We start from the raw sequence: 22976 nt of genomic DNA on the forward strand, positions 1-22976 counted from the left end.
TTTTTTTTTTTTAAAGACTGAACAAAGTGTTTTAAAAGAAAAATGAAGATGTTACTTTTGAGTAATAGATTGAAAGCTAAAAGTCAGTTTAAATGCTTTTTGTTTTGCATGTGTTTTTCTAAAAATTATTTATGGATTAAGCTTAAAGACGCACCTGTTTCTGCTTGGTAATCAGAGGGTTTGCTGGTGTTTGGAGGTTCTTCAGGTTGACACGTTCAGAAAGTTTTTACATTGAGGACGATGAGATCACAAAGAAAAAGCAGGTGAATGTTGCACCTAAACTATTGAAACCTCTCAGTGATGACTGTGAATATATAAAGTATGTTTTTGAACTATTTAACTGTGTGTGGGTTTACATTAGTCTGGGACCACTCTGGGTCCTGACCATCATCCTGGCTGCCACAGCTCTGTTCCTCCCCACTCTGAGTCTGGACAGCCTGCTGTGTTACTACTGTCCTCTGCAGCAAAAAGGCAAGTCCTGCTCCAACATCACCAGCCAGTGTCTGCCTGATCAGCGCTGTTCCAGCTCCAGAGGCCACTATGGCCCGATCCACATCCTGTCTGCTCAGGGCTGCGTGGACGCTGACCTCTGTGGCTCCCACGAAATCATCTCTCACCAAGGGGTTGAGATCAACGTCACTCACACCTGCTGCTGCAAAGACAAATGTAACAGCCGGCCAAAGTCTGACACCAAACTGAAGCTGCTACTGAGAATGATCAAAGGCAAAATAGATAACACCAACATCACTAATGTTCTTAGAGAGGAGCTATGGGATTCATGTGCAAATTACACATCATCAGGGAGCACCGAGTCACCTACCACTGCATCATAGAGGTGCTCATAGGAGGCTGAGGAGAGGCCTGCCAGCCACAGGTGCTTATCTGAGTCTCCAAAAGGTCGCTAACATTCAATCAAGTGTTTGTGATACTTTGTATTTTTACTAAATGAATGTGTGTGGGATTACATTTTTGCTCCGGAGAGAAAAAGGTGGATTTGTCAGCCATCCTCCTGGTACAATGCTGACATTATTTATGTGGTTACTGATGAATTCAGCAAAATAAAAGTACCATGATTAAGCCTCCCACTTGGTGCAGTTCATTTGTGTAGATTTCACGAGCAGGTGTGCTGGGAGGCGTGGTCTGTGCAGGAGGATCTGGAGTCAGTGGTGAGATTAGAGTTCATCAGGAGAAACTCTGAAAAGTTTTTACTGGAATACAAATATTTCACAAAAATGTGCAGGTGAGTCTTTATAATACTGTTTTTAAAGCTGCACACTAAATAGTTTCATCACTTTCTGCCTCGACAGACTCGAGCATTTTGAATGTGACAATCAGTGGAGATGATTGACACCTGTGCATTAGAATGATGGCTTGAGGGCTAAGAAATTGAAGTTAACTTGCTGAATGTCTTCAGTGATGGTCTTTAAATAAGAAAAACATCAACCAGAAGATGACAATTAAAGATGACATGAATTTGACATGTCAAAGTCGATGTACTAGTCATGTAGAGTTCTACAGAGCCTGTGGAAACTGTTATATTACATCTTTTGTGCCTCTGCTGGAGCTTTGTCAAGTCTGAGACGATTACTTAAGTGGTGTGACTTGATCTTGGCTCTGAGACCACAAGTGTTTAACAGAAATTGATGCATAGTGCTTATATTTAGTTAAAAAAAAACAACTACATTACAAAAAGTCGCTGTCCTCTGTGGCTCCCACAAAATCATCTCATCAGGGGGTTGAGTTCAACGTCTCTCACACCTGCTGCTGTGTCAAGTAATGCTGGGCTTACACCAAACGATTTTCACAGTCTCAGACTAAAAACTGAAAGTCTTTAGTAAATCTAGGAGTTTTACTGGAGTCACAGAGCGCTCCTGTCATGTCGATCGTTAGTGTAAGGTAGTAATCGGCGCTGTTTCATATCAGCCTTTTCCTAGTCTTGGGTTTGCGATCATATCAAACGTGTTTGATATTAACACAATCAACAACTAATATATAAGCGGGTAAAAGGTCCCGGGTTCCAGACCGGCCAGTAAAACCACTTCCACAGGAAAAAGTAATATCACAATAATGCTAGTAAGCTCAGTCCTAAATACAAATATAGTGATGTAATATATTTACGGCCACAAGCGGGATTTTGGGGGCGTTGTTTCTTAGTAAAGAGAACAATAAGGAGACCCAGTTAAAATTTATAAATAAATGTAGGCCTATACATAAATAAGTAATAAATAATCGATAATTAATGTATGATTAACTAAATGAGAGTTGAAAGAGCTGATATATATAAATATTCAATTAAACACATAATTAAATAGGACATAAATGTATATCATGAATTCATTTATACATTTTCCTTTCCTTTATTCTTCCTTATATCTATTTTGTTTACTGTAAAATAGTCAACTTTTCATGTCAGAAAAACAGAAACCCCTTTTCAGCTTTGTGAGGGGCATTTTGTGGCGTCTATTCTTCTTTTTATTGTTTTTGGGGTTTTTTTTCAACACAAAACACTGCACACACTAGAGCAGCTGTAGCCAAAAGCTGCTTCTCCTCAATTTTGTAAGTTTTTACTTAGAGCATGATGAGGAAAAAAAATGCATGGTAAGTAAAGAATGCTAAAAGAAGTTGTAGTCTTGAAAATAGTGACCCTGAAAGATTCACAGTCTTTGTAGAATCTCAGTCTGAGACTAGGCTGTGACTAAAAACTCTAAACACTTGTCTTCAGATGTGAGCAGGTGTGAGCTGATAGTTTTACAGGAGTCTTTACAAATCTTTTCAAAATCTTGTGTATAGGTAGCATAAGTTGAGATCTCTACTCGCAACACCCCAGCTAAAGTGGTATGAGACTGTGGAAACTGGGGACTTTCCAGCAGGGTAACAACAGTTGATGACAGTTGGGCACTTTCCTAATAGATGATGTGATGCATGAATGGCACTGTAATGATTGATGTTGATCCAGTATTATTATTTTGAAAAAGATGCTAATGAAAAGTTGATGATGATTGTATGTAAAATGATGAGTTACAATGTTGATGTGATTTGATGGAAAAACTGTTGAAATGAATGCAATAATGGTCAGTTTGTATCAGTATATGTGGTAACCGGATTGATTGTTAGAAATTTTGAAATAAAGTGATTGAGACAGGGCGAAGACAGTAGAAAAAGGGGGAACTCAAAAGAGGAAGGATCAACCCGGGACATGTTGTATGTGCGGAACTTGTTGGGCTGACAGAAACAGGTGAAGAAGAGGTGAGAGGGACGGTCCAAGTGATCGGGCCATGGCAACAGTGGAAACCAGAAGGAAGATGTAACCAATGAGAGGACTGGTGAGGAGTGGCAAGGAGGAAATGCTCTGAAAGAAGGAGCGGCAGGGTATAGAAGCTGCAACACAAGAAGAATCGTGGTTATTCTTCTCGGGGAGCTGCAAGACTCTTCAAACCAACTCTCAAGAACTGGAGACAACGCCTGAACGACCACATCAAGATGAGAGACAAGTGAGAAGAAGAATAACCATTCCAACGCCAGTCGATGATAGATTAAAGAAGTCTTCTTTCTGAGTTCTTACTGACGCCAGGACCAAGGGACCAGTCAAGGATCATTCCGACTTTGGACAGAGTGGAGAGCCACGGCGGAGGCCTGAAGCCGGGCATTGCAAAAGAGTTACTTGACCAGACAATTCTCACGTCTCCTTCTCCAAAATCTGCAGGTTTAATTCCCAGCTACAGCTTCATTCAACACAGGCAGTTAGGATATCATGGTAAGACATTAAGTAGACGATAAGCATTTCATTGTTGAGATTTTTTTATATTTTAAGTAATCACTTTTGAATCAATTTATGCTGTATGCTTGCACCTTGCTATACTATCAATACATTTTCAATTGCATTGAAAGTGCAGTAGTGGACATTAGGTTTTTGAATCTTTTGGTATTAAAAGGTGGTGTGTAATAACTAGGTTCTTATTGATTACTCTAGCCAAAGAAATTATACTTATCCTTGGGGCTTATGTCCATAGCCACTAAAATTAACCTAGCAATTCACCAAGTGAATAGATCAAAAACAAATGTAACAGCCGGCCAAAGTCTGACACCAAACTGAAGCTGCTACTGAGAATGATCAAAGGCAAAATAGATAACACCAACATCACTAATGTTCTTAGAGAGGAGCTATGGGATTCATGTGCAAATTACACATCATCAGGGAGCACCGAGTCACCTACCACTGCATCATAGAGGTGCTCATAGGAGGCTGAGGAGAGGCCTGCCAGCCACAGGTGCTTATCTGAGTCTCCAAAAGGTCGCTAACATTCAATCAAGTGTTTGTGATAGTTTGTATTTTTACTAAATGAATGTGTGTGGGATTATATTTTTGCTCCGGAGAGAAAAAGGTGGATTTGTCAGCCATCCTCCTGGTACAATGCTGACATTATTTATGTGGTTACTGATGAATTCAGCAAAATAAAAGTACCATGATTAAGCCTCCCACTTGGTGCAGTTCATTTGTGTAGATTTCACCAGCAGGTGTGCTGGGAGGCGTGGTCTGTGCAGGAGGATCTGGAGTCAGTGGTGAGATTAGAGTTCATCAGGAGAAACTCTGAAAAGTTTTTACTGGAATACAAATATTTTACAAAAATGTGCAGGTGAGTGTTTTTAAAGCTGCACACTAAATAGTTTCATCCCTTTCTGCCTCTTCAGACTGGAGCATTTTGAATGTGACAATCAGTGGAGATGATTGACACCTGTGCATTAGAATGATGGCTTGAGGGCTAAGAAATTGAAGTTAACTTGCTGAATGTCTTCAGTGATGGTCTTGAAATAAGAAAAACAACAACCAGAAGATGACAATTAATTAAAGATGACATAAATTTGACATGTCAAAGTCGATGTAATAGTCATGTAGAGTTCTACAGAGCCTGTGGAAACTGTTATATTACATCTTTTGTGCCTCTGCTGGAGCTTTGTCAAGTCTGAGACGATTACTTAAGTGGTGTGACTTGATCTTGGCTCTGAGACCACAAGTGTTTAACAGAAATTGATGCATAATGCTTATATTTAGTTTTTTTTTAGTTTTTTAAACTAAATTACAAAAAGTTTTATTGCCAAAATATTGGGTCATTTTGTCAGTAAAGTATCTAATGCCTCTAAAATGTCTTTTTGGGCCCATGGCCTTAGCTCGGCACAGTTCCTGGAGCCTTGGATACCATTGCACTTTTTGATTTTAGTGCATCAACTATTCAACCTGAGCCAAACAAAAAAAACTTTTATGCAATATTTTATTTTGAATTTATGAATATTTATGAAAATTCATATAAAATCTTGCAGATGTAAATGCACCTCCTGTTGAATTTTTTTGAAAGTAAGAAAATTATAAACAAATGCCAGGCTTGAGTTCCCTAATTAGATTACTAAAGCAAAAATGTTTTATTGTCACTATATTGGGTCATTATGTCAGTAAAATACCTAACGGCTGTGTTGTTCACTCTGCAGGTCGAACATGTCGCAGCTCCTGCAAGTCGTTGTGTTGTGGCTCTACCTCCTCCTGCCCTCGCTGCTCTGTGACAACCTGCGCTGCTACTACAGCCCCATTCTGGAGAAGGAGAAGAAATTTGAGTTCATTGTGACGGAGTGCCCTCCTGAGGAGCTGTGCTTTAAGGCCGATGGTCGCTATGGCAACCACAGTGCGCTGTCGGCCAGGGGCTGCATGGCGAAGAGAGACTGCAGCCAGGTGCACAGCCTCAGGCTCAAGGGAACCGTCTACACCATGAGCTACAGCTGCTGTGATAAGCCGTACTGCAACTCCTGCCCAGGCGTCACATCCACATCCCTCTACATCACTGCAACACTTCTGACTGTCGCTGTGACGGCTGGCAGATTGTGACTAAAGACACTTGATGCGCTTTGTCGTGAGCATCTTTAGGGGTTCATGTCAAAAGAGGAGGGGAAGGGTGTTTATTTGTTTCAACATCAAGTGAGCAGTGCTCGGAGACATCTCTGCAGCCTCAGCATGGAGTAATGCAGAGCGCCTGCAGCAGTTTGTGGGGAACACCCAGTCTGAAGACACTGAGGTGTTACACCAGGGCGATGGCAGAGATTTTAACCTATTCTTTTACAGTATTTTGGTGACAAATCAGTTTTATAATGTTTTCATTTCTATAAATAAATGTTTCTATGCTCTTATGGATATTTGCAGACACTTTTCTTTCTCACTCCAACACACACACACACACACACACACACACACACACACCAATGAGCTGACAATACATTTTAACTGTCAACAAATAAGGGTAATTATATTCTGATATAACTTATTCCAATGTGTTATGGGCCCATGTGCACTGTAGTTTATTTGCGCTCCCACATATATCATCCTGCTTAGTTTTGTGTATTAATATGTGACTGAAAATAGTCCCAAACAAATGCAGGGGAAAGATGTACTTCCTTAGAAGGATCAAATGTGAATGGGCTTGGGACTGAGTGCCACAGACAGGGAAGGAAAGTCGGAAACTATTGGGAGAATGACCCAGGTTTCCATCCAAATGTATCACAAATTAAAACTTTTCAATTTTTGGCAGCTAATGATTTAAATAAGAGCTATTTAAGTGTTCAGACTGAAGAGGGAAAATGTCTTTTTGGGCCCCATGGTGTTATGTGATGGAAGGGAAGTTGTAATTCCACTGTTTGGCCACTATGTCAAAATGGTGTTAAAGCTCGGCACTGTTCCTGGAGCTTTGGATGACATTGCACTTTTTGCCTTTATTGATTCGCCAACTATTCCACACCAGCCAAACATAAAAACTTTTATGCAATATCTTTTTAAATGTTCAACATTTCCACTTATTTATGCAAATTCACATAAAATGACGTAGATGGAAATGCACCTCCTGAGATTTTGATGAATTTGAAAATAAAAGGATAAATGTCAGGCTTATCTTTTAAGAGTGAAAGAGAGCAGCTCAAGCAATGTGTACAGTATGAGGTTTGGACAGTTCTTTATTTCCCTTTTATAAGGCTGCTGGGTCTCCCCATAGTGGATATACATATATATACAGGAGATTGCTATACTGGAGTTACACTGAGGGCAGAGGGTCCATATTACACAGACTTCAAAAAACAACACTAATAGAGCCTCACCTCCAGGTATCAGAAATCAGCAGAGAGAGAGAGGGGTGGGAAGGGGGGAAACAGCACATGAGAGGAGGGAAGAGAAAGAAGAGGGGAGATGATGCAGTCTGAGAGCCTGACTCGACTGCCTAATAACTTAACACTAGAAAATAACATACAGATTTCACGCACAGTGCATCTTAAATAGGTTACGTGAAGAACCATTTACCATAAATATCTGTATTTTCGGGAACCAACATATATAAAAAAATGATTAAAAAAAACAACAAAAATGAATGTTCAGTCTTTAATTTTTTCTTATTTTCTCCTTTTCCAGTCGTGCAAATCGTTCTTTCATTCCTTCTTCCAGTGAAGGCCGGGCTCTTTTCCGCCCCGCCCACATCCGTTCCAGATAAACGAGGAAAAGGAAACAGAACCCAGCACCCCCCTCCCCTCCCCCCCTTAAAAGCATATGAATTAGTAGAAAACGAACAAACAAATGAACAGAACACCACAGTCAACTCATCACAAAAAGAACCCACAGACACACAGAACAGCAAGAACACAGTACTCTTTTTTTTTTTTTCTTTTTTGAGCTTCTTCATCACCGTTATTCCTCTTTATGGTCAGTATCATCGTTGTGATCTTTCTCCTGGCGTACTGGTTGGCGGCAGTGGAGTGGTCCTCCCCCAATCGGCTCAGTGGAACTGGGAGGCAACTCTCCAATCGGCTGGTCAGTTCAGCAGTGATATATTATCTCTCAATTTCACAGTGTGGTAGGAAAAGGAGGATGAGGAGAGGGAAGGGAGTGACGGGGAGGTCAGCCAGAGGGTCGGTTTTCGTGGGTAGGAACAGCAACCACAGCAATAATTAGAAAACAACTAGAAACCGACTGTCCATGAAAAAAAGTAAACAAAATGGCCGATTCACTCATTTCTTCTGAGTTTCATTCCCGCCGTCCCGTATGGTTGGGAAGGCCTTGATTGGCTGGCGTGAGCTGATTGGGTGGCCTGTGTTTGTGGCAGAGGGTAAGGAGAGATGGGTGAAGGGAAGTCTAAGGCTGACTGGAATCCGCTGGTGGATGGGACTCGACAGGGCGATATGTCGTCAGGAGCAAAAGGATGGGTGTGGCGGGTCAATGTGTGATTGGCAGGTCAGAGGGCGTATCCCTTCTCGGTGGGTTCAGGCACGCTGTTGCAGTGCCCGCCTCTTGCGGCTGTAGTAGTGTCGCGCGCCGGTCTGTCTGGCAAAGTTCATCATGTAGTTTTGTTTACGGGTGCTGCAGGGATACAAAGACAGTGAAAGAGAGGGGGAAAGAGGAGGAGTGTGAACATTAGTGACCAGGTACAGGGCACTAAAAATCCACACATTCCCATGCACCCACTCTCATCCATGCACGCAAACACACAAATGGTTGAATGCAGCTTTCATACTCACTCACATCCATGTTCATGCTGGCATTTATAATAATTTTCAGCCATAACCTCAAACACTCAACACCTGTATGGGTCTCATGGTTTGGAGAACGGGTGGCGCTACTCTACACGACTGGATTCGTTTACGTTCTGCACAAATGAGATGCAGCTAGATGGTGAACATGGCGGTAGAACTACATGTATCTAAGACCAAAAGTCACAGAACAAGACATGGGACACAGAGTCTACAAACATACTACCACAGATGCTAGGGGGGAAACTCTGAGTGTTTGAGGTCAGAGTTAACAGCCGTCACTGGGAGAAAAGAAAAATAATTAAACCAAGGCCATAAAAGTGCAGGGTTGTGAGCAGAGAAGGGGTGGTTTTTTGAAACTAAGAGACACAGAGAGAAGCTGCGGAAGATCGCTCTTGCTTAGCCTGTTCATTGCCTCTTCCATCCAGCAGGGCGGAGCCAGTGAGCCAGGAGTGCAGCCAGGGCAGGCAGGGGGCCTCTGCGAAGCGGGGCGGATCAGGAGGGGTGGGGGAGGGGAGGGGATGGTGTGTGTGTGTGTGTGTGTGTGTGTGTGTGTGTGTGTGTGTGTGTGTGTGTGTGCGTGTGCGTGATGCTGGTGCAGGTGGAAGTGTGGAGGCGGATGGGAGTGATGGCTGGTAAACTGCATATCTTTTAGAGAGTGTGTTTGTGAGCACTTGTTTTTTCAGTTTTTTTGGTGAGAAACCAGAGGGTTGTAAGGAGGGAGCTCCTGGCTCAGCGTCATGTTGTTGTTGTCCGCAGACAGACACACAGCCATGAGTGAAAAAGGGATGGAGAGCTGCTGCAAAAGTCGATCCGTAAAAAGCCATGCAAGGAGCTGGATGGAGGAGGTTAGTCGGATGAAACTCTCCCACCGAATGGGCCATCATTTGAAATTAATGATGTGAAATGCCCTGCATTGTAACTGACGTTGGTAAATGAATGGAGAAAAAAAAAGATTTTCAGTGTTTGGGCTGGTGTGTGATAAATACCAGACCCACAAAGAGCAATCTTTCTCAAGTAGGATCATTGAATTGTGTGTGTCGGCTTTTATTTTAGCATCTAGGTCAAAAACACTACAACAGTTTTGCAGTAGAGGTAGTAGCAAGAACAGAACAAACATATATAGGTATAGTGATGGATTACATCACACATATACACACAAACACAGTACCATTGACATTTGTGTATGTAAATTATTACATTAAAATGCCTTGAGGATCCCCTTTTAAGGGATGCAATGTCCAAAAAAAATAAAAAAATGCCACCACTCAAGATTTTACCGCTCTGTTTACCCCTCTATTCACTGTGTTGTTATGAGCTTTGTTTTATAATTTAAGATCATTCTGTCAGCGAGCCTCCACCTGTGAACAGCTGGCCTGCTTGTTGACCTGCCTGGGGCTTGAGTTAAGGCGAGGGCATGAAGATGACCGTGGTGATGATGAGGAGGGCCGGGTGTGTCAGTGAAAAGTGTGGGAGAGTGTGCACAGTGTAACAGGGAGAAGAGAGGGTTGGGAGGAAGGTGAGGGAGGGAGGGGGGGGGGCTGCATTCAGGAAGAGGCGGAGAACTTACCTCACACTACAGCCATGCCAGAGGGAGCAGAATACAGAAGAGAGCAGAGGTTAGAGTGCGAGAGGGGAGAAGCAGGAGGAGGGGACTGCTGTCTCGCAGAAAGGTCTGGGGGGGTAGGAGCCCCAGCCTGGGGAGGCAGGGGCCCAAAGTGGGGAGAAGGGAGGAGAGAGAAGAGGCATAAAGATAGTCAGAGGTTCAAGGAAGAAGAAGAAGAAGAAGAAGAAGAAGAAGAAGAAGAAGAAGTGATAGTGGGTGGGAAAGGCAGAGAGAATGACGAGGAAGAACATAGAGCAGAAGAGTAGTTGGTGTAGATTGAGTGAGGAGACAGCAGAGAAATGTAACAAAGATGAAGGGAAAGTGAGAGATAATCACAGGTAGAAGAGAAGACAGAGAGCAAGATATACAGCAGTAATCCGTCCGTTGTATGCCAGATGGGAAGAGGAAAAGAGAAAAAGGGAAAGTTTTGAGGAAGGAAAGGAGAAGGAGAAGGAGGAGAAGGAGGAGGAGGAGGAGGAGGATGAAGGTAGGATACGTTGCGGCACAAGCAGAGGAGTGAGCATGACCACATAATCAAACACGTCAGTGACATTAAGCAGCAGGGAGAAAAAGGCGTGTGGAGCAAAAGAAAAGATTGAGCAGGAGTGAGAGTGAGAGGAAGAATGTGTGAAGGAGTGAAGGAGTGGTGAACAGAGAGAAATAAACAACAGAGCAAAGTGTGAGGATCACGGTCACTCTTTTCAGCAGACACTGTTGAAAACCGTGCGAGGCAGGGAGGGAGTGGGACAGGTCACGACCACGTAGACCAGGGACAGCTCAGGTTAGGCATAAATGTGTGTGTGTGTGTGTGTGTGTGTGTGTGTGTGTGTAACTTTGTATCAGCTGCACATGAAATATGCCTTATGGTTCGTGTATGCAGCATTTGAAATGCATTGGGTACACATCTGAATGAACAATCAGCACCCACAGCAGAGGGAACATTGCTCTGATACCCACAGCAACATGCAGAAATGCATTCAAAATGCTTTATGATATATTGATATATGTTGAGAGTATGCTGGCTGAGTATAGACCATGTTCATGATATCTTCAGTGCCCTGCAGAATCTCCAGCTTTGCCGATTTGATTTGAAAACTGGCCTTGTCTTCCACATAAAGAAAATGTTTATTGATCCTGGTTACAGACTAAAATGCAATATAAATGTAAAAAGGGAAAGAAAAAAAGAGAAAAACAATCAGTGAATCAGCGCAGGCTGTCTAAAAGTTCCATGTAATCAAAATTTAAGATGAAGAAGGACATTTCTTTTATTCCCAGTAGAATGAAATTCAGGACCATTTTTGCACATGAAATGTGTGTGGAAATGAAAACGAGAATAGTTGAGTCAGACTGAAGGACTGTCTGACAATGCTGACATCACAGTAAGACAAAGACACACCTTCACAGTTTATGTATTGCATATAGCAGGGGCATTCCGTTATTATTCAAAGAGGTCTAGTTATTTCAATTCACTCCCAGCAAAGCTCTGAACCTTATGTCTAATTTGCATCCAATGGCCTACCGCTACATCTGTCAAATAAAATAAAATTTGACTTGTACTTTACTAGCAATATTCTGCAACTTTGTAGCTCTACTCCAGCACTCTGTGCCATGCCTTATAATGACCACTAGAGGGCAGGAGAGCTGACTGTAAATGAGTGAATACTGTTATTTATGAAAGAATATGTGAATGGATGCTTCATATCAAATGAGTGCTTCAGCGCGAACATGAATGGCAACATTTTAAAGAGTGTTTTAAAAACTTAAATTGTTTAAATTTACTTTACCTACAACTTTCTCAAGTTTTAAGTATATTTTTAAGGCTTTTTAGACATTTCTGTGAAGAAATACATACATTCTTTGCTGTTTATATGGGAGATGCATGGGTTCTACAAGACACTGAAAATATGATGATCTGACAGCAGGAGTTGATCTGTCATACACAGAACAGCCATCCACAAACAGAACTCTTCACAGCAATGCACACTGCAGTCATTTAGTCATTTTGCAGTCATCTACTCTGTTTGCCACCTCTGCTTGACACCAGAAGCCGTGATGAGCATTATAAACAACTCCTGAGAGGTTGGTTGTCAGTGGTAAGCAGCACACATGTAGCTGTGCTTATAGTATGTGTAGACTGTATCCCTGCGTTTGTGAGGAGACTGTTTCTACAGGTGAGGCTGAGGCAGAGGTAGAGACAGGGGCAGATCGGGGCTCTTTTGGGGGCCAGTCTGGGGTGCTGGGGCTGGCAGGGAATTGGGTACTCACAGAACTACTTCCACATGGTCCAACGCCCACTGGTCATGTCCTGCACCATCGTGGCGTGGCTGCCACCATCGCAGCATCACCCCTTTAACTCTTGCCTCTCTGGAGAGACCACGGGAAACATCAGTGATTATAGTTGCTTCAAACCAGTCTTATGAAGTTTACCACACTGATTTAAAATAGTTTTTAATAAGGCACCCTTTATAAAAGGATTAAAAGCTGTAACTTAAGGCTTTTGTAAGGACTAATAAATCATTTATAAATTAGTTATAGATCAGTTATAAACTGAAAAAGAACTTTGAGGCTGTGAAAAATCGGGGCTGATATTTATTCTCTTTATGACAGTTGCTTTGTCTTTTAAGCAAGCTCTTCCTTTAAGAGGGACACTCCGCGAATTGACTTACCTTCTGGAAAACAGCTGCAGAACATCTGGACTAAAATCTATTTATTGACAACATTTAATATTTACAAATGCAGGTTTGAAAATTAAGATAAAAGTGTAAAAAGTGTATGAATTACTTACTTACAAGTATAGCTGACAGTTGTTTTTAGAGCGTGACAAGAAAGTAACATTAGTAAAAGATTAATTAACATTAACAAAGCCATTAGTTACATCATATTAAACCTTTATGAATGGTGCCTCATTATAAACTATATGTTTGAACTGAGGGTTTCTGTGTGTCACTCACAGTGGAATATTGTAGGAGACTCTCTGGGCCTTTATGAAGTCTTTGGGCTGGTGCTGGGCGATTACATGCCAGCTGACTCCATTGTTGACGCTGTATTGCAGCAGCACTGCACGGTCAACTGTGTCAGCCTGATCCAGAGCTATGTTACAGCTGTCTGTCTGTGCCACGCTGCCGATCTGCAGCACAAACATGATCTTACTGTAGAGAGACGGAAAAAGAGAGAAAGTTGGGAAAAGGAAACATTACTGGTTGATAATACAGATACGAATGTGGAGACAACTAATCTGTGTTAGCTGTGAGGTAGGTAGGTGTATGATTACATAATTAGTTATGTACCATATGTTGTGGTAGTACCTGTACCTGGCTCGAGTGAGGTCCAGCGGTTTGGTAACTGCCTGCCTCATCTTACAGCCATTAAAGTAGAGTGAGTCTCCGTGGGCATGAGGTGATAGCTGCCCACAGCCGCTGCCCACTCCACCACCCTGGATCAGCTGCCAGCTCTCCTGAGACACGCTGCCGGACTCAAAGTTGTCCTTGATGGAGCTCGGCAGGTCGTTGCTGGAGAGGGAGCAGTCATCACCTGTTGAGGTGAAAGTGAGAAAAGAGGAGGTGATGAAACTGGATGAAATGAAGTTGATGGCGGGGTGTGCAAGATGTTTTTTTCAGGAAAACTGTGGTCGAGACGTTTCTTCAGAAGAGCGGTCTCAATCACATGGAAACATTTTGCTCACTTGCACCATTTTACGTCACAAAGAAACTCTACTGCATAGCACTATCTTCTGAAGAGTACATATGAGGTAGAGCTGTGTGTGCATCTAGCAGTTTGAGTGTAATATGCTGTTTGTGGCCCACCATGGTGTCCCTCATCACAGATGCAGACCACTCCACTTGTACAGTAGCCGTGGCCGCTGCAGAGCCCCGGGCAGGCTTCGCCGATATAAACATGGTCCACTCCCCAGCTCTGCCTCTCTCCTGTGCCCTCCTTTTGAATCCAGCGGAACTGAGTAGCCCTGGAAAACACAACAAATCACAAAAGGCTGCTAAACTGGAAAGTAGGAGTTTTGACCAGTGCACCAGAGTGAAGTCATGATATGAAATAAAATATTTGTGTGCTCCTACCCTGAGGAGACGTGGTCTGGCAGCTGGACAGTGACCCTGGTCCATGTTGAGCTGTTGACGGGACTGTAGATTGTGGACTCGTGGAACTGGAATGGAGAGCAGCCCACGTTGTTGACCGAAGAGGGGAGACACTCTGACTGTACCAGCTGCCATGAGTCAGACCTAAAGGGAGAGAGAAAGAAAAATAATTGTGTATTGTGAGTGTAGAGTCAGGCAATTGATGTGACATTTAACACTGATGTTTTAGATCAGAGCACCACCTGCTCTGACTCTCACGTCAGCTTAATAATAAATGTCTATTTCCACAGTGGCTGGATAAAAATGGCACAGTGTGGCTATTAACTGTTAGAAAAGGAAAGGTATGCCATCACGCCTCAATATGAACAGTATTATATATGTCATGGTCCTTTTATTACTGTATAACTGCCTTTCTTACCTTGCATCCTTCCTGTACTGCAGCAGGACAGAGTGATGGTCCTCACAGGTGTCTGCCTCACAACCCACAACAATCTGCAACAACAAGACAGATGTACAATGAAGGACAAAAGCATTTTAACAGCTTTTAATATAGCATGTTTGTGGCTCTCTGGCAGTACTGTACCTTAAACTGTAAAATATATCCAGGCTGCACGATGAGTTCTCGTGTGGCCAGGATGTTGTGTGTCTTGTCTTGGTTCTTATTTGGCCAGTACAGGTGGAAGGAGGGGTTTCCACAGAAGCCAGCAGTGCGCACAGCATTAGGGTAGAAACTCCAGCTCTCCTCATGTGAAACACCCTCTGGTGGAAGGTAACACATTAAAAGAGAAGAGTAGAAAGAGTCAAAGTGATTTCCAGAATTAATTTGTCATGACCGATGAGCTGTCAGACTCTGGTTACATCAACACGAACAAGCTCACCATCATCAAAGGTGTCCAGCAGAGTGGGTGGGTTGATGTCCGACCCCCCCACCAAGATGTTGTCTATGGCCCACTGGGCTCTCTCCAGGCTGGGGGTGGCGAGGCCAGAGGAAATGGTAAATGGTTGCCACCAGCGCAGACGAGTAGCATTGGTCAGAGCTCCCTCTGGGAGGACGATGTAATCTCTCCTAACTGACACATACTTCAGATAGTCCATCTCGTGCAGCAGAGACCAGGACACGCCTGAGGAACAGATATAGACACAATGAAAGAATGAAAGAAGAGAAGTAAGCATAGCCAGATAATGATAAAAAAAAGGAATAATACATTAGACTAAATGAAAGAAGTGGACGTAGCCACTAGGGCTGGGTGATGTGACGATATATATTATCAAAACAATATTGCATATATTTTTCTATATCGTTTGTAAAACAGCAGTATTGGTGACATTATTTCCATGATGCTTTATGTTCTGATGCTTGTGGAAGCTTACCATACAGGTGCTGTTTCACTAACATGGAGTATGGAGTATACAAAAGTAGGCTTTATCGTAGAAACATGCTAAATCATGATAAATACTGTTATCGAGACATTGAATCATCAATATCGGAATGAAAGATTTTGGTCATAATGTCCAGGCTGTCCATTAGAAAGAATGCAGATTATAGGGCACTTCTGCATTGGCTTCACTTTTCAGACCCGGAGGCTACATCCACTTCTTTAAAAACAGTCCATAAAAAATATACAATGCACTGAATGCATGCATGTTATTGTTGCACCTCCATCAGTAGAGTAGTCCAGCAGCACTCCCTCTTTACGACAAGTTGGACGGTGGCACATGGTCATGTTATCTTCACTTCCGATCCTGGCCCAGTACTCCACAAACCTGTCCATACAAACACAGGTCGAAATGCACTTAGAGTGGCACAATATTTAAAGGTAATCGTGGTTGCCAGAAGTTGAGTACTAACTTTGCTCCGCGGAGGTCCAGATCTGCAGTGACAGCCTGTCTTGCATCAGCTCCTCCAAAGTACAGTGCTGTCCCCTCGACCAACACACCACAGTCTGTGCAGGGCCTGCCGCCCTCCAGAACCTGCCACTGAGGGCCTGCTGAGCCCTCCCAGTCAAATCGCTCCTTCAGAGATGCCTGCAGAAAAAAAAGACTCACATATTGAATCACAGTCCATCTGGGACAGCTGAATTCTACTTGTCCTTGTCTTTTGTTATCTTGTTTTTTAACTGAATAAAAGCCAGACTTTACCTTTAGAGCAGTGCTGGCGTAGCAGTTTGGTCCAGTGAATCCTGGGTCACAGAGACAGCGCTGATCCAGACAATCCCCATGTCCCCCACAGTGACCGTCACACGCTGGCCCAATGTAAAAGTTCTCCACACCCCACTGAATGTCTGAGTGCTGCTGGAAAAACCGGAACCGCACCGCCCTGGGAAAAAAGACAGGATGGGTTAGTCAAACAACATGCATACTATTTTCATAATTTATATGGCAACAGTTTTAACAATTTATACGTTGACAATAATTTCATCCATCAATAATTCAGGTGTAGAATGCCTTGATGGTACAATTAAATATGAGGCAGTACTGTATGTTTTGTCAAGGTAGATATGATGCAAGATGACTCACGTGTCAGCCAGGCTGTCAGGCAGGGGATAGACCGCCCTCTTCCAGCCTTCAGCAGGGAAGAAGACTGACGGCTGGGAGACCTGACCTCCACAGCGGGGATCTGCAGGCAGGCACTGGGGCACCAGGTACTTCCAGGTGACTCCAAAGTCCACTGAGTACTGAACATGAATTTGCCGATCTGCATGACGTTCTGGCACACTGCAGCCTACTGCAATCTAAATCAACACAAAGATATCAACAGGTTTACCATCATTGCAAATAGGTCCTACTGACTTCAATTCATACAAAAGGTGCAATACTTATTCCATTAATTACGACTTTTAAAGTTGTCAGATTGCTGAACTGATCAAATCACACAACTTTTTGTCTTCGAATGGGGTATCCTAAAGTTGGTTTGAACATTACACTAATAATTGGCAAAAGGAGACATTGCAGTAGGAGGAATCCTTGGCAAGTCTGTCTAGTCTCCAAACTACATTAAGTCAACAAACCACATGCAAGAAATGATAAGATAAAACACACAAGATCACATATAAGACTGGGGTTCTTTCCTCCAAAAACTGATATCTGCAAGAAGCTTTGTACGCTTAAAAATGTAAACGATGTCACACTACAGGATTTGGACTTGGACTCTTTAAATTAAATTCATAAATTAAATTCATATATAGTGATCATCACTCATGGCAAGCAAGTTCGAATCAGGGAAAACAGGGTAGTGTAAACTCGCTATAAAGGACATCACACAATACAAATCAATTATTTTATTGCCTATGCGTCACTTTAGGCTCATTAGTTACCTTGAACTGCATGACCCAGCCCTTGTCAGGAATAATATCATGTGTGACAGCGTACACCTCTCTTCCATCAGCATTGCCACACACCATCACTCCATCAGGAGAGCTGCAGAAACGCTGCACTGAGCAGTCCTCTGAGAACAACCAATGGTCGCTCACTGAGGACAAAGAAAGAAGAGAAGAGAAAAGGATGCTCTTTTTAGGGACAAAAACATAAAATTACTGTGGATTTTTTAAATTGAGGCATTGATTTAGAAATACCTATCGGAGTTTCCTCCTGCTCGCTCAGCTGCCCTATCCTCCCTGAGGTTCCATCAGCAGGAGCTCTCTCGTGGTTTGGCAGTGCCACCCCTCCAAATGTGTCAGATATCTGCGCTCGTGGGTCGGAGCCCGCAATGAGGACGTTATCCAGAGCCCAATCACTGTGGTCTGCTCCCTCATGTTGAGGCTGCCACCAGCGCACACGCACTCCCTCCTGACGGGCAGCAGGGGGCAGCAGCACATTCACAAACCTAAAACAGAAAAAACATGAAGAAAGTTACAGATCTCCTGCTTTACTCTTCCCTGAGTCATGTCTGTGTATCTTTTGTGCTAAAACTCACCCAGGCTTGGTGTACAGATCATAGAAGATCTCTGTCAGCAGGTGCCAGTTGATTCCTCCGTTCAAACTGTACTCCAGAAGTACACCCTGGTTGCGGTTGCTCGGTGGGATCATGCAGCCGTACATAAAATAGAACTGGATGAACTCAGCGTTGGTCAGGTTCAGGTCCACTGTCACCAGCTGACGGCTGCAGCTCTGTACACACACATAGAGAAATGTAGTCAGTAGACTAGCCTGTGATTGATGGAGGCCTGTCTGTCTTTTATTCTATTTCTCCATTTAAATCATTCTCTATATAACTCAGTGGTGGAAAAAGAATTCAGATCCCTTACTGAAGTAAAAGTGCAAATACCACACTGTGAAATTACTCCACTACAAGTAAAAGTCCTGCGTTCTTACTGAAATACAAGAACAAAAGTATCAGCATCAAAATGTACTTAAAGTATCAAAAGTAAAAATACTTGCTATGCAAATGGAGCCCATGTTTTATTTATTCCAAATATATTATTAGATCATTATTATAATTGATACATTTATATAAGCAGCATTTAAATCTTGTCAAGGTAGGGCTAATTTTGACCACTTATTACACTAGTATGTGGTTTAATTTGTAAAAATGTGTAATAATTTTTAAATTGATCATGTTTTTCATGTTAAATCTTCACCTGAAAAGTAACTAAAGCTGTTAGCTAAATATAGTGGAGTAAAAAGACAATCATTGCTTCAGAATGTAGTTGAAATAGAAGTATAAAGTTACATAAAATGGAAATACTCAAGTAAAGTACATGTATCTAAAAATTATACTTAAGTACAGTACTTGAGTATATGTATTTAGTTACATTCCACCACTGATTCAACTGTATCATCCTTCTGAAAACAAATCCAAAAGGTTCAAAGATGCATGTTGTATTTATTACAGAAAACATTGCTGTCATGTAACCAGAATAACGAACTGAATCAATAAAGTCTGAATGTAGTGTCATCTGTTTGCTCCACTGAATCAGCACCTGTCACTGCCTTTGTAATGTTTATTGCAGAAGTTTGTCGTCTTTATTGGTTAAAGTTTGAACTGAGTAGTAATTTATCTTGATACAGTTTAATGCGAGTCCTTTACACAGCCACTCTTAAGAGATTTCTCTGGCAGTGTGTCCGTCCACATTAAGATCAGCCTGTCAATAAGTATCCATTAACCACACTGCCCTAAGTGCCTGAGGGGGAACTTGAGCTGACATAAAGGCTGACAGCTACTTACTTTTTGGTCTTTTATTCAACAGATTAATACTCTGAAGCAGCATCTTTCAGATACTGTTGGATGCCTCTCTCTATTTCTATCTCTGCATTATCTCTTGGCCTCACTGAATCAGAACATGTCAGTGCTTTTGTTGTCTTTATTGCAAGAAGTTTAAATCCCTACTTAACATGACTGGAGTATGTGCTTATTTCTGTTGCAGTTAATTGTATTTATCTTCCACCTAGTTCCTGGTTTTAATATTGTGAGAAAGTAAAAAAAGAGATCAAAAAGAACCAAACAAGTATGCTAATGTATATTTACCCCGCTGAAGTGCAGAGCAGCTCCAGAGGCCACGGCTCCACACACAGTGCTGAGTTTCCCACCAGTGAGTACGTGCCAGTGGCTGAGTGAGGGAGCTCGACTGAAGCTGTCCTTCAATTGGGAGGGCAGAGGAACCACGGGTTCATCGCAGTACTCTCCACCCCACTCTGGGTCACACCTGGGCAGGATAGAGGATATAAAATATCAGATAAAAAGAGAAGTTCGCTACCAAGTTATACTGAGTTCAGTAACACAAACCTAGTGTATACAGTAAAGTAACTTTACATGATCAAATAAAAAGTCAAAAAAATAAGAAATTTTGAATTGAGTTACTTACACACAAGAGCTCTGTTGGCAGCGTCCGTGTCCAGAGCACATATCTGGGCAGCCGTCTCCAATGTAGAGGTTGTCCAGAGCCCAAGTCTGCTGTTTGTCAAAGGGAGCCTGCTGGAACCAGCGGAACCTTGTGGCTGGAGACCTAAAGACATAAATCAAAGTCACAGATTTCACAGGTTAAGTTGAACCGACTTATATACAGTATCAAAGAATTGAACTGTAAATCCCGACATGGCACTTTATGCTTAAGAGTATAGTGCAGAATCAGGATATGCTACACTAGTTTGTCCCTGTCTGAGTTTAGGCAGTGCTGACCTGGCATATGACGGGATAGGCAGGGTAATTCGGCCCCACTTGTTGTATGTGTCAGAAACCAGCAGCCTCTGCAGGGTGTAGGAGGAGCAGTCAGGGCTTGTGGGCAGACAGTCTCTGACCAGAGGCTGCCACGTCAGACCCAGATCCAGAGAATACTCCAACTCTACGGCTGCAGAGAAGGAAGAGAAATGCAAATGTCAACATTAGGTTCATTGAATAAACTGCATAAACAACTCACAACATAACCAGCTTGACAGTTGAAACACGAAATATAGGATATCAAAACTGATTTGTTAGTCATTCAACAAATAGGTAATTTGCACCTATTTTGATTCTCCATTTATTGTTTCATTTTTCATGGTCAATTTTGCAAGTAAAAATGCCAACAATTGACTGGTTCAATCTTCTCAAAGGTGATAATTTGATGTTTTTCTTTGTCATGTACAATGAAAACTGAAGATGTTTGGTGTTTGGACTATTAGCCAGCATCTTTCAGTTATTTTCTGACATTTTAGAGAAAAAACAATCGATCAGTGGATTGAGAAACTAACTGTCAAATGAATCAATAATTTGATGTGTCAGTTGCAGCCCTATTCAGTATTGACTACCAATCACAGCTTGTTAACAGGTTTTATTGCTTACAGTAGCAGGAGTTGGTGACGGAGCAGGAAGCAGAAAAGTCAAACTGGATGAAGGCATCTTGACCCAAACTGATGTCGGTTGTAACAGCATAGCGAGTGTTGGACTTCTCTATGAATGCGAATGCAGGCCCATCAGAGCCACAAACAGGCATCCGGGTTCCTCCAGGGTGGAGGAGCCATGATCGTCCGTCGATTGAGGAGAAGTCATCTTCCAAAGGTCCCCAGCCGCTGGCACTGCCACCTACTACCACCTGGGGAATAAAAGATACATGTTTGCACAGTTAAAGTAAAGAAATGTAAAGAAGGCTGATGTGGATTTGTTAGATGGATGAAAAATGAAAGATTGGATGGATAAGAGCCATGATGTTTCAATGCTTGAGTGAACATGATTTAAGACTGAATGGATGGTTTGATGGATCCTCACTTACTGTACCTGGTCAATGACCCATGGGCTGTAAAAGTGTCCGTTCTCAGAGGGCTGCCACCAGCGGAGGCGAGTGGAAGGTGTCCGTGCACGCAGCGGGATCTCCAGCGCCACCAGACGAGCCTGATTGCTGCTGTTGCTGAAGAGAAATTCCTGCAGGAGGCCCCAGGTAAGACCTCCGTCCACAGAGAACTGCAGCAACACAGGCTGGGAGCGAGGGTCTGGAGCCGCCTTACCACAGCCAAGACGAAGGAAGAACTGAACAAACCTGCAAAATACAACCAGAAACGAGAGATTATCACTGAAAACTGTAAATTTAACAACAAAGTGCTGGTAAGTGCTTATCTTTGATGTTTGTTTGTCATTGTAGCCATACCTGGCATTTGACAGGTCCATGTCATTGGTGACCAACATGCGCAGGCCGTCCTCGCTGAAGAACAGGTGGTTCCCGCTTGACATAATACCACACTTCCTGGATGGTTTACCACCGCTCAGTAGTCTGAAACGCTCAGCATCCACAGCTCCTCCTAAAGACACAAGGATGTACACAAACACACACACACACACAGGAAGCAACAACACAGTAAACACACAATCATAAATCCATTATGCTGCCAACATCCTGAAGGCTTTTTGTGTCTGTATGCTGGTCTACCTTCAAAGTCCTCCTTGAGGAAGTCAGGGTTGGGGGTGTCAGGCACAGAGCAGTCAGATCCAGAGTAGCCGGGGTCACACACACAGTGGCTGCCACCCACACAAGTCCCGTGACCATTACACATATCCTGACACTGTGGGCCGATGTAGATGTTGTCTAATGCCCATGTTGGAGGAGCAGAACCAGTTGAGAAGAAACCTTGATACCAACGGAACCTTACTGACCTATAAGGAGGTAAAAGGATTAGAGACAGACAGAAATAAACATATTTTGTTAACATATTAAAACAATTCCCCTTGTTGTTGTTTTTGCTGCTATTTGCTGTACAGGATGTATCCAGTCCTTACCCGCAGAGGCGAAGCTTGCCAAAGTGGATGACCTCCCTCCTCCAGCCCTGAGTTGTACCGGGGAAATAGATGCTGGCAGGGTGGAGCTCTGTGGAGCACAGTGAGGAGGGCTGGGGCCCACCAGCACACAGCGGCACCAACAGGTGCCACGTGGCGCCAAAGTCCCGTGAGAACTCCAGACGAACTGGATGGGCGGAGGAGCTCTCAGCTGTGCAGCCCACATTAATCTGGAGAGAAACATAAATACTCACAACATCGGCAAAGATGACGAGCCAATGATTAATGTTTTCTGAATGAGTAAGCGTTATTATTGTTGTTTTGTAAAAGAAGTCATCTAGGCTGTGTTTGTGTACCTCAAACTGGATGATAGTGTTCTCATTTACGTCAATGTCCCTGGTGGTAATGGAGTGCTCGCCAAGCTCACTGGAGACAAACACCATGGCTGACTCATCCTCCTCCCTGCACCGTCCACACACACAAAAATTAGTCAAGGGTAAAAACATCTTTTTTGCAAGTTTTATCATCACTGATCTCATAGAAGATACAATAACAG

General features: G+C 42.9%; 3 protein-coding genes across 5 annotated transcripts in view; 2 read left to right on the forward strand and 1 right to left on the reverse strand.

Annotated features, from left to right (window-relative positions):
• Positions 1 to 144: 144 nt before the first annotated feature.
• On the forward strand, positions 145 to 1082 carry LOC131973644 (protein Bouncer-like). Its single transcript, XM_059335692.1, has 2 exons — positions 145 to 263; positions 362 to 1082. The coding sequence occupies exons 1-2, from the start codon at positions 241 to 243 to the stop codon at positions 831 to 833; spliced, it is 495 nt and encodes a 164-aa protein (XP_059191675.1). The 5' UTR covers positions 145 to 240; the 3' UTR covers positions 834 to 1082.
• A 14-nt stretch (positions 1083 to 1096) lies between these two features.
• On the forward strand, positions 1097 to 6177 carry LOC131973645 (protein Bouncer-like). 2 transcript variants are annotated; one of them, XM_059335694.1, is made up of 2 exons: positions 1097 to 1240; positions 5482 to 6177. In XM_059335694.1, the coding sequence occupies exons 1-2, from the start codon at positions 1233 to 1235 to the stop codon at positions 5870 to 5872; spliced, it is 399 nt and encodes a 132-aa protein (XP_059191677.1). In that variant the 5' UTR covers positions 1097 to 1232; the 3' UTR covers positions 5873 to 6177. The 2 variants fall into 2 exon arrangements, with proteins under 2 accessions (XP_059191677.1, XP_059191676.1); XM_059335693.1 differs by lacking the exon at positions 1097 to 1240 and adding an exon at positions 4051 to 4634.
• A 792-nt stretch (positions 6178 to 6969) lies between these two features.
• Positions 6970 to 22976, reverse strand: part of reln (reelin) — a 98504-nt gene continuing 82497 nt past the window's right edge. Inside the window, exons 40-64 of one of the 2 annotated variants that reach the window (XM_059334864.1) lie at positions 22777 to 22882; positions 22424 to 22650; positions 22077 to 22300; positions 21798 to 21948; positions 21431 to 21689; positions 20999 to 21248; positions 20357 to 20525; positions 20043 to 20183; positions 19706 to 19883; positions 18155 to 18348; positions 17814 to 18064; positions 17556 to 17710; positions 16759 to 16973; positions 16381 to 16558; positions 16091 to 16266; positions 15899 to 16005; positions 15120 to 15362; positions 14825 to 15000; positions 14660 to 14733; positions 14224 to 14385; positions 13957 to 14114; positions 13465 to 13684; positions 13105 to 13302; positions 12419 to 12517; positions 6970 to 8377 (exon numbers count right to left, since the gene is read on the reverse strand). In XM_059334864.1, coding sequence (XP_059190847.1) covers positions 8281 to 8377; positions 12419 to 12517; positions 13105 to 13302; positions 13465 to 13684; positions 13957 to 14114; positions 14224 to 14385; positions 14660 to 14733; positions 14825 to 15000; positions 15120 to 15362; positions 15899 to 16005; positions 16091 to 16266; positions 16381 to 16558; positions 16759 to 16973; positions 17556 to 17710; positions 17814 to 18064; positions 18155 to 18348; positions 19706 to 19883; positions 20043 to 20183; positions 20357 to 20525; positions 20999 to 21248; positions 21431 to 21689; positions 21798 to 21948; positions 22077 to 22300; positions 22424 to 22650; positions 22777 to 22882 — 4408 coding nt within the window. In that variant the 3' untranslated portion in view covers positions 6970 to 8280. Of the gene's footprint in view, positions 8378 to 12418; positions 12518 to 13104; positions 13303 to 13458; positions 13685 to 13956; positions 14115 to 14223; positions 14386 to 14659; positions 14734 to 14824; positions 15001 to 15119; positions 15363 to 15898; positions 16006 to 16090; positions 16267 to 16380; positions 16559 to 16758; positions 16974 to 17555; positions 17711 to 17813; positions 18065 to 18154; positions 18349 to 19705; positions 19884 to 20042; positions 20184 to 20356; positions 20526 to 20998; positions 21249 to 21430; positions 21690 to 21797; positions 21949 to 22076; positions 22301 to 22423; positions 22651 to 22776; positions 22883 to 22976 lie in introns of both variants that reach the window. The other variant, XM_059334863.1, reaches the window with a different exon arrangement.

This window comes from Centropristis striata, chromosome 6 (genome assembly GCF_030273125.1).
Source record: "Centropristis striata isolate RG_2023a ecotype Rhode Island chromosome 6, C.striata_1.0, whole genome shotgun sequence".
In the NCBI taxonomy this organism is placed as follows: Eukaryota; Metazoa; Chordata; class Actinopteri; order Perciformes; family Serranidae; genus Centropristis; species Centropristis striata.